General features: G+C 41.9%; 1 protein-coding gene across 10 annotated transcripts in view; it reads left to right on the top strand.

Moving 5' to 3' along the window:
* SKOR2 (SKI family transcriptional corepressor 2) overlaps window positions 1-17,733 on the top strand; it is a 51,401-nt gene that overhangs the window by 32,520 nt on the left and 1,148 nt on the right. For 4 of the 10 annotated variants that reach the window (XM_039545814.1, XM_039545824.1, XM_039545823.1 and 1 more), the window contains 2 exons: window positions 2,822-2,889; window positions 10,019-11,354. In XM_039545814.1, the coding sequence (XP_039401748.1) occupies window positions 2,822-2,889; window positions 10,019-10,084 (134 nt within the window). In that variant the 3' untranslated portion in view covers window positions 10,085-11,354. Of the gene's footprint in view, window positions 1-2,821; window positions 2,890-10,018; window positions 11,357-14,664; window positions 14,731-17,733 lie in introns of those variants that run through there. The other 6 variants (XM_039545819.1, XM_039545815.1, XM_039545818.1 and 3 more) reach the window with 3 other exon arrangements.

Here is a 17,733-nt window from a genome sequence, read left to right as displayed (position 1 = left end):
ACACATGTACTTGGAAGACAGCACTGTAATAGCCTGGCAAACCAACTAAAGTTATCTCCCGCAGCTTGGATTGTAAACCCATCCGGGTGGGACCCATGGCTTGCATGTCTGTACAGCACTGAGCAAATTGTGGGCACCGTATGAATTAATAGCATTGGCACTGCCATCCAGAGCAGTGCCACAAGGTCGTCTTTAAATATTCATCTCTGTTCCCCTCGGTATTGTGGAATGTTATCATTGCCACTATAAATCCATTTCCCTAGCGAGCTATACCGAAATTCTAAGCCATTCACACTGAAAAAATGATACCCTCTGTGATAAAACAGTGCACGTTACATGGGTGGGGGGGGTGTAATTTCTCAATGGCCTGGGTATGCCAGCTTTTCTCAATGCAAAACAGGTGTGTCCACCCAAAGGCAGAACTTTGCTCCCTCTTTGTAACTATATAAAAAATCAGTCACGTTTTTGTATTATTCAGGTTTCTTTAATGGACAAGGGAGAAGTCCTTCCAAAAGTTGCAAATGTCTCATTTCCATCAGTTGCTCTTTCTTGTTGAGGCAGCTTAGAGATGAGTGGCCAAAGGATTTTGTAGACGCTCATTTAGGAACTGAGAAATTGGAGATGAATCAAAACTATGTGGTCCTCATGTTAATCCTCTTAGGCAATGCAGAATTGTTTCCTATAGCATGTTTTCCAGGGCTTTGGTCTGGTCCAGTTTAGTTCTCAGTGACTCAAATAGTGGAGCTCCACCTACTTCCCTGGGAGAGACTGTTTCACACTATAACAGACTTCATTGGTCAGATTTTTTTCCCTAATATTCAGACCAAATTTTCCTTTGTTTAATTTCAAGTTTCATCACATCACTCCTTATAGATTCATGGATTCCAAGGCCAGAAGGGACCATTGTGATCATCTAGTCTGACCTGTATAACTCAGGCCATAGAACTCAAAATAATTCCCAACAGATCTTTAGAAAAACACCCAGTCTTGATTGAAAAAGTGCCAGTGATGGAAAATGCACCACAACCTTTGGTAAATTGTTCCAGTGATTAATTATTCTTATAACTAAAAATGTGCGCCTTATTTCCCATCTGAATTTGTCTAGCTTAAACTTCCAGCCATTGGATCATGTTATAACTTTCTCTGCTTTGCAACTCCCTAAACAGTTCCTTTCCTTCCTTGCTGTTTATACTCAGACACTTGTAGGCTGTAATCTTTCTATGTATCTTGCAATCTTATATGGCCCCATCACCATGATATCTGAGCATCTCACAATCTCTGTGTATTTATGCTCACAATGCTACTGTGAGGAAAGAAGTGCTGTTATCCCCATTTTACAGATAGTGAACTGAGGCACAGAGAGGCCAAATGCCTTGCTTCAGGGAGTCCAGGGCAGAGGAGGGAATTGAATCAGATTTCCTAAGTCTCAGGCTAGTGTCCTGGTAACCAAGGGGTATGTCTAGTTCTTTTACTCATTAAGTAAATCCCTCCTCATATAGTTGCTCTTCTCCAAATTCCCTCTGATTTGTTGGCATCTCTGTTGTTGAGGTGCTGCATGCAATAATCTATGTGCAATATCATCAGTGCAGGGGAGGACTATCATCTCCAGGGCAATGCCTCTGCTTCCCAGCTTAAAATGGCATTAGGTTTGGTTTGGTTTGGTTTGGTTTTTCACCACACTGTATAGAAAGTTCCTATCCAGTTGTCCAGTGTCAGCCCCAGGTCACCTTCAATGTTGATGCTTTCTAAGTATTTCTCAAATAAAGCTCGTTATTTTAGATTGTATTTGTCCAAGTTAGAATCTCATTTTCCCCCCTTATAAATTAGTGGGACACACAGTCCAACAAAAAAAAATCTTTTATCCTATTGAGCTTTTCCTCCAAGACCTTTAGTGTGAAATGGTTATCAAGAAAGAAACCAAAGGCTGTTGCTTTATCTTAGAATCAAACAGAGGAAAGCCAGCTTGCCCTGTAACCCAGCTGTCTAGGACATGGTGTTCTGTCTCCTCAAAGATCTCTCCCTTCCAGTTACTGTATTTTATAGAGTTTCTTGTGTTTCCTGAGTCTCCTGCTTGGGCTTTCAGTCTCCAGCCCTGCTTTATAAAGATTCAAGGCTTATCTATACAGTGATTTAGAGCATGACAACCTGGAGTGTGAATCTGTAGCACTAACCTGTCATGCACTAAGTGGACCCATCTGCCATGCACTAAATGTTCTGTAGTGGTCTTAGTAAGTCAGAGTGTGCTAATGCGCAATAGATTCACACCCCAGCTTGCCGCACGCTAAGTCGCCACAGAGACAAGCCCTGAGTCAAATCCTATAGCCTGCTACCCAAATTCTGTTCTCACTTATTGAATATCTCCACTGGAGTCAATGGATTTATACCAGAGTAACAGAGAACAGAATTTGACTCTTTAGGAGATTTTGCTCTTCCCACCCAAGTCTATGGCCTAAGCAATGCCTGCAATTGAAAGAATGACTTGGGATGTCCAGTTTCTTCTGTCCAGTTAGCACTGACTTGAGCACCCGAATGCTAGATGCCTACAATGAGCACCTAAACTTAGTTGCCAGCATTTGAAAACTCAGTCTTTGGTGAAACTAAATTTGAACCATCCAGAACATTTCTGGAGTCATCCCCATGTTCTATCCCAGATAGGAAGCTTCTGTCAAGACTGCCCATCACTGGAGGCAGATAATTTTTGGACAAAGGACTGTGCTGCATTTAGTGGTGGTTTGACTTTATTCTACAAATTCTGTGGTACAGGTTGATGGTTTTAATTCATGCACCTCCACTCTTTTTTTTTTTTCCCCAACCCACACAGATAATTTTCAAGATCAGATGAAACGGGAGCTGGCATACAGAGAAGAAATGGTGCAGCAGTTACAAATTGTAAGTTGTCCTTCTCTACAGGAAATGTTAGGAACTATCCCTGTGCTCTCTTATTTACATTGATAAATATATTCTTCAAATTTTGTTTAAGCAATACAAGTGTATTATTACTGAGCCCATATTAACTTCTACATAGTCAGGCTTGAGTGTGCAGTTTTCTCCGCTGTTTTGAAGTCTAATTACCAGGAGATTTACTTAGAAATACAGTCAGCAGGTGTGTCTGCAAGGTTCAGCTAAATAGGAACTACTTTCCATGGGTTGACTCAACAGACAGATGTACATCTTCAGTGAAACTGAGGACTTAACCTACACCAGTCTAATGAACAGTAAGCAATTAAATGTCTGCATATTGTGCTAGCAATGCTCCTCCTATCATAGATGCACTCTGGGTAAAATTCACCCCTCTGCAAAAGGTTGGCACCAGGCCCAAGCTTTAAGTTGTGCATAGAGAGAGGTAAATAGTGGTGTCCCCCCAAGGGTCTGTACTGGGACCAGTCCTATTCAACATATTCATAAATGATCTGGAAAAGGGGGTAAACAGTGAGGTGGCAAAATTTGCAGATGACACAAAACGACTCAAGATAGTTAAGTCCCAGGCAGACTGAGAAGAGCTACAAAAGGGTCTCTCAAAACTGGGTGACTGGGCAACAAAATGGCAGATTAAATTTAATGATAAATGCAAAGTAATGCACATTGGACAACATAATACCAACTATACATATAAAATGATAGGGTCTAAATTAGCTGTTACCACTCAAGAAAGAGATCTTGCAGTCACTGTGGATAGTTCTCTGAAAACATCCACTCAATGTGCAGCAGTAGTCAAAAAAGCGAACAGAAAGTTGGGAATCATTAGGAAAGGGTTAGATAATAAGACAGAAAATATCATATTGCCTCTTTATAAATCCATGGTACGCCCACATCTTGAACACAGCATACAGATGTGGTCCCCCCATCTCAAAAAAGATATATTGGAATTGGAAAGGGCTCAGAAAAGGGCAAAAAAAATTATTGGGGGTATGGAACAGCTTCCGTATGAGGAGAGATTAATAAGACTGGGACTTTTCATCTTGGAAAAGAGACGACTAAGAGGGGGGATATGATAGAGGTCTATAAACTCATGACTGGTGTAGAGAAAGTAAATAAGGAAGTGCTATTTACTCCTTCTCATAACACAAGAACTAGGGATCACCAAATTTAATTAATAGGCAACAGGTTTAAAACAAACAAAAGGAAGTATTTCTTCACACAACACACAGTCAACCTGTGGAACTCTTTGCCAGAGGATGTTGTGAAGGTCAAGACTATAACAGGGTTCAAAAAAGCACTAGATAAATTCATGGCGAATAGGTCCATCAATGGCTGTTAGCCAGGATGGGCAGGGATGGTGTCCCTAGCCTCTGTTTGCCAGAAGCTGGAAATGAGCAACAGGGAATGGATCACTTGAAGATTACCCGTTCATTCCCTCTGGAGCACCTGGCATTGGCCACTGTCGGAAGACCGGATACTGGGCTAGAAGGACCTTTGGTCTAACCCAGTATGGCCATTCTTATGTCCGTATAGACTTGTAGTGGCTGTTTGCATAGGGATGAATTTCACCCATTTACAAAAAGTGATTAACAGAATTAAGGGTCAGATTTTCTAAGCCCAGCAAAATTTGTGCACATGTAGCTGTTAAACTTTTTTTTTTTTTAACATGAATAAGTAATGTATGTTGCTCATGAATGTCGATGTCTACACATGTAGCCTTAGGTCTTTCTACGTGATTGGTCTGTTTTGAACATTTGGTCCCAAAGGTTTAACCTAGACTGACACAAACAAAGAAATTAGAAGTTGAGATTGCTCCAAGTCAAAGAACTGTGGGTAATCTTTCACAGAGAAAGAAGTATCTAGTAAATGGAAGAGTTTCAGTTAATGTTCATCTTGTAAGTGCCAAACCTTCTTCATACACAGTCATCAGCCTGGCGTTATTAACACTTCTATGAGACAGGCTCCCCAAATATCCCCGCTTATCTAGATCAGTTCTGCAATTGAGGATCTATATTTTCCTTGAGTCTGTCACAGACCCTGGGGTCATCCAACCTCTGGTTAATGTCATGACCTAGAAGATGTTGTTGGAATACTATAGGGAAGCTGAAGGCCAAAATAATCAAATACCCATGGTGAGAACCCAGGAGAGTGGTCTGTTTTTTCAGAGATGCTGAGCTCCCCAACTCCAGCTAACTTCAGAGAGATTTCATTGGAAGCTGGGGGTACTCAGTATCTCTAAAAGTAAGGCCATTTATTTTGGAGCCCAAACTCTGTCCAAAGAAAACCTGACCATGGTTAAGAAATTTTCGTGTTTTGGGATTACTGCTGTTAGTCTCCATCCCTTTCTCTCCTTCACAAATTTTGGAGGGTTCTTTTGCTAATACGCTGGTCTTTGCCATGAGACTGGTCTTTGCCATGAGACTTCCATTGAAGTCAGGCAGGAACATTTGTCAGACCTGTTTATAGTTTAGTAGCAATAGCTGGAGATCAATGTCCCAATCTGGCAAATGCTTAAACAAGTGCTTTTAACTTTAAGACTTGAGTAGTTCCATTCAGTTCAATGAGAACACTCTTGGGAGTAAAATTTAAGCAAATGTGTAAGTGTTTGCAGAATTGGGGCCTGTAGCAGTGTCGAAGAGTCACCAATGCCGGGGCTCCTGCTGGTCATCTCAGGAATTAGCTCAACTCCAGCTCCAGAGCGCCCTCTGCTGGCCGGTGTCCCACCTGCCTCCGGCCCCGTGTCCCTCCCAGACCTGAGTGCCCCTTTACCTCAGAGTTCTGCCCCAGCAGTACTCCCACTCTTGGGGTCTCCCCTCTCAGGGGAACCTCCACCCCTCTACCCCCACCTTGCCTCACTGGCTACTGCCAGTCAGCATCTAGTCCCCTCCCACTGGGGCAAACTGCAGTCTGTAAAGGCCACTCATCATTGGCAAGGGGGTCAGACCAGTTGCCTCTTTCTAACCCCGGGCTGCACATCTGCAACCCCAATACCTGCTTTGGCCTTTAGCAAGGCCCACAGCCTGGGGATTTGCCAGACTGGGGCTCCCCAGCTCCTCTTGTCTTTCCCCAGCCCCGCTCTACTCCCTTAGCTCCCAGGCAGCCAGGTCCTTCTCTCTCCACAGCTAGAGAGAGACTCACTGCCTTCTGGCCCTGTAGCCCTTTTATAGGGCCCAGCCTGGCCTGATTGGCTGTCTCTCCTCCGCCTTTTCTGATTGTCTCTCAGCCTCAGCCTTCTCCAAGGGCTGGCTTTTAACCCTTGCTGAGCCAGAGCGGGGTGACTGCCCTGCTACAGGGCCCAATTAGCTCTCTCCCCTCCCATCCCCTGGAATCCTCTTGTTTTATCTTCACTTGCTGCAGACTACTATGGTCATTGATATGCAGCTAAATAGCATAACCTCCAAACCGGGTGGTGGGTCAAACACTTTTTTTTTTTCTGAAATCTCTTTAGTAAAATCAGAAACTGGGATAACAATTTAAAGCTGCATTTTGCCTCCCTGTATAGTAGCCACTTAGATGGGTTCACAACAGCTTTGCCTCGACAACATATAGTTGCACCTCTGTAATGCTCATAGGTTTTGAGGAATCAGAGTTCTGAAGTTATATCGCAAACTAGATCTCCCAGATTTTCTTCTCCATCCAATCAACTAGGAAAATTTCCTTAATTTACAGCAAATGCAAAAATCACAAGGTTCAGTGTTTTATTGTTTTCATGATCAGGAATAGAAATGTGATCATGGCAATTTATACCATCTTCGTTTCCCAATGCCTGCCAGAAATATACTAATAGTTGTTTAATAAATGGCTACATAGCACTGCATGTGTACATTTACAGTGACAAGCTCTAACCTGTATTTTTAAGTCCTGTGTCAAAAATCTAGGTGTCTCTTCTCCATTCACTGGGACTGCCTAATTTCCATTATTGTTTAATTTTGTCAGAATATTGGGGGAAGAATAACAACTTTTTAGGCCAATTTCTGATCACATCTGTGCAGCCCCATTAATATCAGCAAGGCTGCATCAGTACAATTAAGGTCAGAATATGGCCCTTTGTATTTAAAGAATTAGCATAAAATAATGCAGTAAATAGCTGATGATTTCTTTAAATTCAGTGCAAAAATCTTCATTAATATTTCGCTTGAGAATTTAAACACATAGTCAGTACATTTGAAGTTAAGCTTCCTACAGGAACTGTAAGCTATTTGCATATGAGTATATTCTGTTTTGTTACATATGGTTTTAATCTTTATAGGCCAAATATATCCATGGTATAACTCCATTAATTTCAGGGGATTTACATCATAGATTAATTTGGTTTAAAATATATGTACGTTGTGGGTACTTTGGGAATCATAGTTTGAATTTCTTGATTTTTTTGGTTGTGCATCCAGTGATAGCATTGCATTAATTTAGTTGTCTGCACTGAATTTCCTTTTATACTGAAAGAAGTCTTAAAGAAGAATATAGAGAAGAACTATTTGTTGCCTATTCAAACAAACACATGGGCAAAATTCTGATTATATTTTCACTAGAGTGTAACTGGAGTATTTTTACTAACTTCATAGGAGTTAGTCCAAATTTACACTGTGTAACTGACTGCAGAATTCGACCAACTGCATTCGTTTAATGTAAGAGTCACATAAACACACTGAACAAGTTTTATATGAATGTTCTCATGTGTATAGGGTCGTGTAATGTGAATATATTATCTGTGCATGTTTATTTCAATGGGCAGAACTCCGGAAGAGCATAGATATGTCTTTAGCTCCTCACCTCATGATATTAAAAACAATTCATACCATGCTTGCACTGTATGATTTTCAAACACTTATAACTTTGCTCATTCTAAACCAGTGGCTCTCAACCTTTCCAGACTCCTGGAAGGAGTCTGATTTGTCTTGCATACCCCCAAGTTTCACCTCACTTAAAAACGACTTGCTTACATAATGAAACATAAAAATACAAAAGTGTCTCAGCACACTATCACTGAAAAGTTGCTTGGTTTCTAATCTCTACCATGTAATTATAAATCAATTGCAATATAAATATTGTACTTACATTTCAGTGTATATTTTATATAGAGCAATATAAACAAGTCATTGTGTCTATAAAATTTTCATTTGTACTGACTTTCCTAGTGCTTTTTCTGTAGCCTGTTGTAAAAATAGGCAAATATCTAGATGAGTTGATTTACCCCATGGAAAACCTCTGCATCCCCCAGGGGTATATGTACCCCTGGTTGAGAACCAGTGTTCTATACCAAAGTTGTTCAGGTCTGATCATTGCTGACTAAGCCAGTGTTCATTTGGAATTTTAAAAATAAGTTGAATTTGAGTTATTCAAGCGCAAAAATAGCATTTTGAGGACAAAAAAAATCACCATTGGGCTGAGACTAAGCATGAGAGAGTTTAGCCTGAAGCATCATTTTCAGATGCCAATTACTCCCAAGACTTTCTAATGTAAATGACAATTGTGTCTTGATTGTTAATGTGGAAACAGTATTTGAAGCTAGTGCCTCATGTGCAGCTAATACTTACGTTGAATGCACATTCTTTTGTCACTGTTCTTGAATTACATTGTGAAATTGCAATGCAGAACACTTGATAGATAATAAATTGCTAAACCAACAACATTGGATGAACTGGAGTGACAGGTATTTTGAAGCCATATATTAGTCTTGAAGTGCCCTCTGCTGTTTCCATGTGATTACTGCACGTTATGGCAGCCAGGACGCTTCATAGTTTTAAAGTTCTCCATTAAAAACTTCAATTAAAATAATCAATACATTTAATGTTAATGTTTTTTCCACTATGGACTTGTAAAGATTATTTTATGACTTCCTGACAGGCAGGAGCAAAATTACTAATTTCTGGAAAAATCATGGGCCAAATTCAGCGCTCAGCTACACCCTCTGCAAAGGGTACTGACTTTGGTGGGGGTAACTGACTGCAGAATTTGGCCCAGTGTGGGGTTGGTTTTTTTTTAACAGCAGTTTGACCCCAATGTGAGCTACAGCAACTGTCAACGAGAAAAGAGTCGATCAACAACAGGTTCATTCACTACGTGCACTGTAGCGAGTGGAAATGTTCCAATCTGTTCGCTCCTTCTGCTGAGAAGACAGGGCCGCCTGGGGCGGGGGGCCCACGAGAATATAGTATTCTATAGTAGTGCAGCTTTTTTTAATGGAAGGGGCCCCAAAATTGCTTTGCCCCAGGCCCCCTGAATCCTCTGGGCAGCCCTGTGAGAAGAAACTAATCATCGCCTCTAATGAGAAACTGGATTTTAAAACATTGGAGTCCTCTCCCTCACCAAAAACTGACAAAGTATAGTAGTTATGTTCGGAGGAAGATTACATGCTTGAAATAAAATACAACGGCTTCAGCCAGAATGGTCACCACACTTGACCTAATGGCTCATGAGAATGAAAATCTCCTCCTAGAAGGGTGGGGTAAATTCAGACCTAGTGTAAATGGGTGCAGCCCCAGTTGAGATGTGGCTTATGGTAGGTCTGATTTTGGTCCAACTTGACCAAACTGATGAGCATCTCCAGACTTCAAAAATCTAATCAGCTACTCTCTGAGCACCTGCTTGAGACTCCAGGTCCGACAAATCTGCTAGTATAGTCTTCTGAGCAGTTGCCTATCCATCTGTGCACCAGATGGAAAAAACCTGGGCAGCAATAAACAATGGGCAACACCCTGTGTTCCAAAGATGGAGAGAGCACAGTGGTTTTCATCAAATGCTTCCATTTTGGTTTTGATTTGACTCTGTCCTGTTTTTCACAATGGCTTCTGATCGACGTCTAGTATGCTCCTGTATATCCTTGGATATTTTGTCTGTCAAATACATCCTGCAGGTGAGGCGAACGCCTTTCATACGGTCTTCCCATGCGTGGAACAGATCAGAGGTGACATTTTAGTCTGTTCAGGGCAACAGAAAAGGTTACTGTTTTGTTATCCTATGATTATAATTCAGCTCTCCAGAGGGTAACTAATAGACCCTTCTACACTCTACAGTGTAATGCAGCAGTGCTTTTATAAAAACTAGGAATGTAAACCATTCAAACAGTGACCTCACTTTCTATTTGGTTTTTATTTTAAAGGGACTCTGGCAAATCCTCCTCTTTGTTTGCTCAACTTTGGGCTGGTCACAAAGTTCAGATCCATAATTTGATCCAACTGGAATTTCCTCAGAGTTTGGATGTGCTGCATTTTGGAGCTATCTCCATTTCTGGCCTCTTTGAAGAACCGAGTAATCCAGCAACTATTTGACTGCAGAATTGATGTCTACCTCTCAGTCCCGCCATTCATGCAGGTTTTTAAATGATCATGAGCCACCAAAAAACAAAATTCTGCCCAACAATTTGATTTTTGAGGGCAGGAGACCACACTCCTCATTGGGTCCTTAATGTGCTACTGTAATTTAAAAAAACAACCCACCAATGGAGTTGCACTAAAATTAAAGAGCTCACAATTTATGTTCTATGAAGGATAGGCCCCTTTTTATGACCACGATGTTCAGTGTATGTGTGAGAGTGTATCTAGTTGTATGTGAATGAGTCAGATTAGGACCTGTCTGCCATTCAGAATTCTTTGGCTGCGAGTAGCAATGCAACTCAGTGTGTCAATGGCATTACCAGTTTGTTTCTTTGCCTAAAGTTTTTAGACTATATTAACCTTGGCAAGGATAGAGGCAGAAATCAGTGTTACAGAGTGGCTCTGGATTCCTCGAGCCCAGCCCTGTCCTCAGCTGGTACTTATGTCCATTGATACCCAGCTAACTATGTAAAAAGTGGCTTTGTGGGACCCCATTGTTGTTTCTTCCTGATATCCAAGTCAGATTGTCTCACTTTACAAATGAAAAGATGTTTCCCTTCCCTTCCCAAACATACCTGCCAGTTCTGCAAGCTTGGTTCTCTCCATCTGATGCATTATCACCAGTAATGGAGATACTTCAGGCCAAATTCTATGTTTGGTGACACTATGCAGCCCTGTTGTCTTCAAATTCTGCAGTCATTTGACCTCTTTACAGAGAGACAAGTATAAACGAGAGCAGAACTTAGTCCCACAGTTGCTTGATTAACAACTCTGGTGAATGAGCTGGAATAGAATCCAACTCTCTTCCCCCACAGTTGGTTTTGGCTCTGCTGGGGCATAAAGCAGTAAAACTTCCTTTTGTTACTGACGTCAGCATATATGACTCTGAATACATACAGCAAGCTGCTCTGCTGGGTAATCAGGTGCCATTTTATCTAGTTGTTTGGTTGCCAATGGCTACTTTTTAAAATACCAAACCTGTACCTGTGTCCCTGAATGTGCTATGTTAATAAGATGGAACAATGCTCCTTTCCCAAGGTTTGGTAAATCCAGACTGGAAAAGGATGTCATTGTGGAGTCAGCAACAAAGAGTCCTGTGGCACCTTGTAGACTAACAGATGTATTGGAGCATAAGTTTTTATGGGTGAATACGAAGTGAGTATTCACCCATGAAAGCTTATGCTCCAATACATCTGTTAGTCTATAAGGTGCCACAGGACTCTTTGTTGCTTTTTATAGATCCAGACTAACATGGCTACCCCTCTGATTGTGGAGTCAGTGGTTGCAAAAAGTAAAAATAAAGAGGGATAAACCGAATGGCTTTCCTTTTAGGTAATTTTGTAATAGAGTCATCGGCACTTATTCATTTGACTGAAAAATGGTTGTCCTATGTATCCAAAGCCAGCTTTCCAAAGGGGCCTGAAACTAGCCACTGCTTGTGCATGTGCACAAAAAAGCATGCAATTTTTGTGCTCTGTTTCTTATACATATGAGAGAATATACACGCACCATACCTGATTGCACAAAGTGCAAAAAAGTGACAGTTTACACTACTACCCAGTCACAATGAAAGAGCTTGATACTCACTCTCCATAGTTGTTTAAATGATTGCACAAGGTGGAAGAGAATCACACCCTTCCAGTGCAAACCCATTTGCATTGAATTTATGCTCCAGTTGGCACATGCTAAATGGAGGTTTCTGAACGCATGCTTTTTTGGCTTGGATACCTGGTTTATGCAAAAATACCACATGCATAAATACAGGCTGTTTTGAAAGTCTGGCTCTTAGAAGCAACATTTGATGTGTGTGTTAAACTACACATCTGTTTCTTTCCCTTTATGGATAGTCTTTGTGGTAGGCGTTAGCTAAACCAGAGTCTGACTAATTTTGTGTGTCTACCCACCTGGAGCAGTTTGGCTAAGCAGATTATTCAGATACAGAGTTAAAACAAGGGCACTGGACAAATGGAGATTCCAACTTTCAACCGCACAGGTAACGATTTCAAGTCAGTACAGTGAACCACGTGTATTTCACATAGGATTACGACACAATGATGGAGCCACCTTCAGTGGATGGTACACAGAAACTCCTTTACTATTGCTGATACCAGCACACATTCTTGTGACGTAGGATATAAGGAATACACTGGATCTTCATGTCTATTTGAGGATCGTTCCTGCTTTTCTGGTTATCTCTATTGTGATCACCACCACAAAAGCATAAAAACGGGGGACCCTGTTGTCAGAGAAGAGCATTAAACTCTGCTAGTTCCACTGCTGCTGTGGAGGCTTGAAATGGAATCTTCCAGAGAGGAACACAGAAGATGATTTGGTACTGCCCTATAGCTGAACTCCTTCTGGAACAAAATGGAAATTTCCCTCCTGGCCTACAGCTACATATTTGTAAAGGTAAAACGGACAGACCTACACATGTGGAGAAAAAGCCTGTCATGCCAAATATATCAGAGAAATTATTTAAGAACAGTTAACTTGTGATAATATGAACCTGTTATACTTGCATGGTCTGTAAAACCTTGGCAGATCTCCGGTATTCGTGCCAGCCATCCAAGTGGATGTTGTTTGCTAACAATTGTGTGTATGGGCAAGATTTCTAAACCTTCTGGTGAGAACACTGCAATGAAACTATTCGTAAAACACTGATTGTATTAGTGTTTGGGCATCTCACATTCAGTTTAACAGCATTGACTGTGAGTCACCCAAATGAGTAACCCAATAAAATACATGTATATAATCCCTGTCCTGAAAGATTGCTAATTTACCAGCCTGTGTAAACAGGGGAAGCCTTTCACTATATGCTGGAGATCACTAGGTTCAAATAGTGCAGGGCCATTGGAAGGAGCAGATTCCACCAGGGAGAGAGCACTCTCTACTGTGATCCAGGCTCTGGCAGCAGGCCTCTCCTGCTCTGAAGGGAAAGGGAGGCAGGACTAGCCATTTAAACAGCTGAGCTTTGAAAAATCATGAACTTTTTAGGCCACCTCTTTCTGTTTTTCTTTCTCCCCTTCTGTCCGTGTGCACTCCCCTCTCATGCTGTTTGCACCTTAGTGGGAGGGGAATACTTCTTGAAGGACTAGAGCCAAGAAGGCTCATGCATTTGTTCTCTCTAACATCTCATTGTTGTGGCTCTTGGGCACCTTCTTGTAGTGTCAGGCCACTTTCATTTGGACTGGCCTCCCTTCATTGGCGTTTCTATAACTCTTGAGTTGTAGAAGCTCTTTGATTTAGTCTTTTCATGGGAATTACCAGGTCTCTCATTTACTCCCATATATGGTTACCAAGCACATTCGATGATGGATAACACTGAGGTATGGTAACTTACACAAGTACACTGATACCCTGAGTATAATACAGATACTCTTGGATGCTGTGGGGTTCAGTGTAATGAAAACCAGAACAGGACTTTAAAATATTACAATTTGGGACAACTGAGAGGGGTTGATTTTCAGAAATAATTTCTTAGGTTAAGCCTACAAAATGTATGTATGTGAGTGCAAATCCCTGTCTTCCTGTGTCAAATATGCAGTTGTATATGCAAAGTGGCTCATTGACCTCTTTCAAAGATTTGCACAGTTAGTCAGTCCTTTTTGCTCAAGCAGCTTCAGGCTTTAGGCCTGACTGATCTATCTCACTTACACTGGTTTATTTGAAGTTACTCCTGATTTACACTGGTGTAACTGAAAGCAAAAGCAGGTCACTCATGTGCAATTACCTGTTTGTGTCCCCCGCGCGGTACATTTTGCAGTCATGATGAAGGCACTTCCGAACATTTAAGTCAGTGTCAAAACTTGGTAAATCTCTAGTAGTTTGGATTCCCAAACATGAAGAAATGTTGGGTGTGGCAGAGTTTTGCTGTATTCTGTAGCCTACTGCATAAATCATTCCCAGCTGCAATATTTTCTCATGTATGTATCTTTTTTTCTATGTTCTCCTTCCATTTTTCATTACTGATTCCACTGTAGGTGGTGTAAATCAAGGGGAAACTTATAAAGTCCAACGGGCTATGCTGATATAAATGAATAGGGAATGAGACCCTTACTTTTTTTTGTTCTAATTGTACAGAGGTAAATACTTCTGCCCACTTTATTACACAGCAGCTGATTTTTGCTGCTAGGTTGGTTGGTTCATTTTTTTAGATTACTGCTATATGTGTTTAAGAAAACCCTCTCAGAACTTATATACTACATTGGTTTGTAAGACCTGGTGTGTTGTTTTTATTTTGTCTCTGCCTCACATTTGTACCAACTGCTTAAAGATCTCCTTGCTTTATTTCAAACCATCTTGTCCTAAAATATTACAGCGAGGCAAAATAAATTAACTTCCAAGGATTCCATTGTATTGAAGGATCTGGCTTTGACACCTTATTATCAAATTCTTGGCTTACCGCAATGGCTTTGTCTCCGTGTCGTTGCAGATTCCCTATGCAGCAAGCTTGATCAGGAAAGAAAAGCTCGGCACACACCTCAGCAAAAGCTAAAAGGTGAACTTGTTAAAAAGGAATGTATTTTGGCAACTAACTCTTCATATTTCTAATTACTGCCATTGCAAGTATTAAGAGATTCGTTGTGTGAGACAGAAGCATTGCTACCAGTACTAGCCCGAAAGCTTTATTTTGGCTTAGTCAGTACTCTGGCCTGATGGTATCTATAGAGGGGTTCACCCATCATGCATGTGGTACGTGTCCAGGATTTGGGTTTTCCCATGGACAGCATGCTATAAATGCCAGGAAGGAGAAGGAAATGGATATAATTCTAGGGTGCACGTGATCTTTAAAGACTTCCCAAACTTAGGTTTTTTTTAATAATTCATATTTTCAGTGATGTCTTGCACCTAATAATTTAATTCCACCATCTCGTCCTGATGTTGATGGCAGTATTGACCAAGTTGATGATTTTCCAAAGTCATTGCTGGGTTCTTCAGTGCTGTCTCTAATTGGCAGTCTTGTACATTCTATAGGCAGAGTAGAGAGGGATTTGGACTCAAAGGACCAGATCCTCAAAGGGACTTGGGTGCTTAAAGCCCAGATTTAGGCACTGCTGCGATCCCTAAAAGCCCCACTCAGCTACCACCTAACCGCATGGATGCCTAAACTCACTCGGTTCCTACATTTTTTGCTGTAAAAGGTCCTCTAGGTGCCTACATTTCTGCCTCTGGGCATGCACACTGCTGCTTCAGGCCAGCTCTGAGGCATCTATCTCATGCCTTAGCCCCGGTGCAGTTCTCAAGCCAGGGGAAGACAGGTGTTGCTCTATCTCACCTGCAGGGCCTGAGCTGGTAGGTGTGCTCTGAGCATGTCTAATTCCACACAAAATGCATGGGGGCTCCATTAGAACCTCTAGTCCAGTACTCACCTAGGATGTGGGAGATCCTGGGTCAATTCCCCCACCTGGCTGCTGAGGAGACAGGATTTGGCCAGGGGTTTCCCACCTCTCAACTCTCAGGTGAGTGCCATAACCACTGGGACTCTAGGATATTCTGGTGTGGGTCTCCCTCAGTCTCTCTTGTAGAAGCTGTTCTCTAAATTAAATAGTTAAATATTAATTGGACCACAGACAGAATGAGAATCGCTCTGTAGCCCAGTGGGAGGGGAGAAACCACTGGTCACATTCCTTGTCCTCAGGCAGATGGGGGAATCAAGCCAGGCCCCTCCCACCTCCCCAGGTGAATATACTAGCCACTGGGCTAATGGTTATGGGATGCGATGGGATGGGATGGGATGGGAGGCTTCCTCCTCCTACTCCCTCCTTGGCCATTTGGTGGGAAAAGGCCTGGGTGCCGAAGTCACCTGACTGCAGGAGAGGCGTTCCTGGCTGTGGATGGCAAGCAAAGAGAGGTGCCTCCCTGCAGCCCGGACTTAGGCACCAGGCTCCATGAGAGGGGCGGGGCTTAGGACACATCCCTCTCACCAGCCGTTCCCATTGGCTAACCAAGGCAGCACCCCACCTAGCATGCTGGCTTTTGAGAATCCCATTCTTTGGACCTCTCTCTTCCCCTGCATTGTATAAAGAACTCGGGCACCTAATTCAGGCTTTGGGGATTCCAGTGATTTTTCTAGGCACCTAAGTCCCTTTGCTGACCTGGGCCAAAGGCACTGCAGGAAGAATAACATTCCCAAAGTCCTGGGAGGATGAGGCAGTTTTGGAGGTTCCATTTCCAGGTGGCAGAAGCCCCTGGCATTTTTGTTTCTGTTGTTTGTCTGGCAAAGCAAAGAAGGCTGGTAGGGGGAGAGAGATACAAAGCATATAGACTTGGTGGTGAGTTATCATGTCACAAACTCTGTATTGTGGCATCGCTGAATAAATCCCTCAAAAGGAATAGAGAGATTAGAAAAGAGAGAGCTTCTATTTACACAAAGAGATCACGGTAATCCTCAATGGGAAGGAATTATGGAGAAAGTCTGGGGCATTTGAACAAAGTTCTGATAACATAGATTATTAAAGCTTGCCTGCATTTTGTTGGGGGGGGGGGGAACTGATTTAAAAATAAAAAACTTAGACATAAACAGAGAGTAGCTAGACTGATAACTAATGCTCCCTGCCCCCAAGCAATCGCATAGTTAGTTACACAGGTCAACATAACAGTCAGATCATTCTATTCTACTCTGTATAGGTTCTTCCACCACTCTCATTACCATACTATCTGACTGCCTTCCAATAGATTCTGTATTAAATACCAATTTAAAATACAATTAAAACATATTAATAAATTTAATACTAAAAAAAAATCCCTAAGGGAGAGAGGGGCCTCCACTGGAGTAATTCAATAAGGTGTTGATCTAAAAGAAAACCATTTGTCTGAGCATGACATTAGCCCTCTAATGCTCTTGTGCTAGAGGTCAGGTTTTCACACCCAGTTATGCACCGCACAGAAGCTGTTGGTACCAGTGAGATGACAGTGGCATCACAGCTAGCAATGCCTCACATTTATGTGCAGAAAGAGCGAAGGATTGATGCATTTCTCATGCTGTTTTTGTTTTCAGTGACATCCCTGCAGACAACAGGGATTTCTCTAAGTAGACCCTAGTGCTTTTGAAAGATTAGTGGTTACTTAAATGCTAAGCTAAATCAGCCAAGCGGAGAATCACAACCATATTGTTAGAAGTAATTTCTGATTCTCAATGTGCCAAGCCAAAAGGAGTTGCCTCAAGAGGAAATGTGCACACACATAAAATACTCTGAGGGAGGTAAAGAAACTTTGCATTGCTGAGCAGCCACAGGCTACTCAATTAATGCCTGATGTGTCTGATGAAAGTCACCCTTGAAGTATCATCTCTCCTTCCACTGCCAGCAGGTGTATTGTGAACGTCCAGGGGAAGAAGCTTCTTGTAACAGTGTTCAGCCTCCTTCCGATAAACCATATAACGGTTTTTAGAAAATGCTCTGTGCCTCTCAGCAAACCTTTGTGTGCTTGGCACTGCTGCTTCCTTCAGCTGCCCTGAAGTGGGATATTGTTTGTACTCTGTATTGTGGTGTATTGACCACGC

This window comes from Mauremys reevesii, linkage group 6 (assembly GCF_016161935.1).
Source record: "Mauremys reevesii isolate NIE-2019 linkage group 6, ASM1616193v1, whole genome shotgun sequence".
Taxonomy (NCBI): domain Eukaryota; kingdom Metazoa; phylum Chordata; order Testudines; family Geoemydidae; genus Mauremys; species Mauremys reevesii.
Note: the sequence above shows the minus strand (reverse complement) of the source record. Positions and strands in the feature narration are given on the sequence as shown.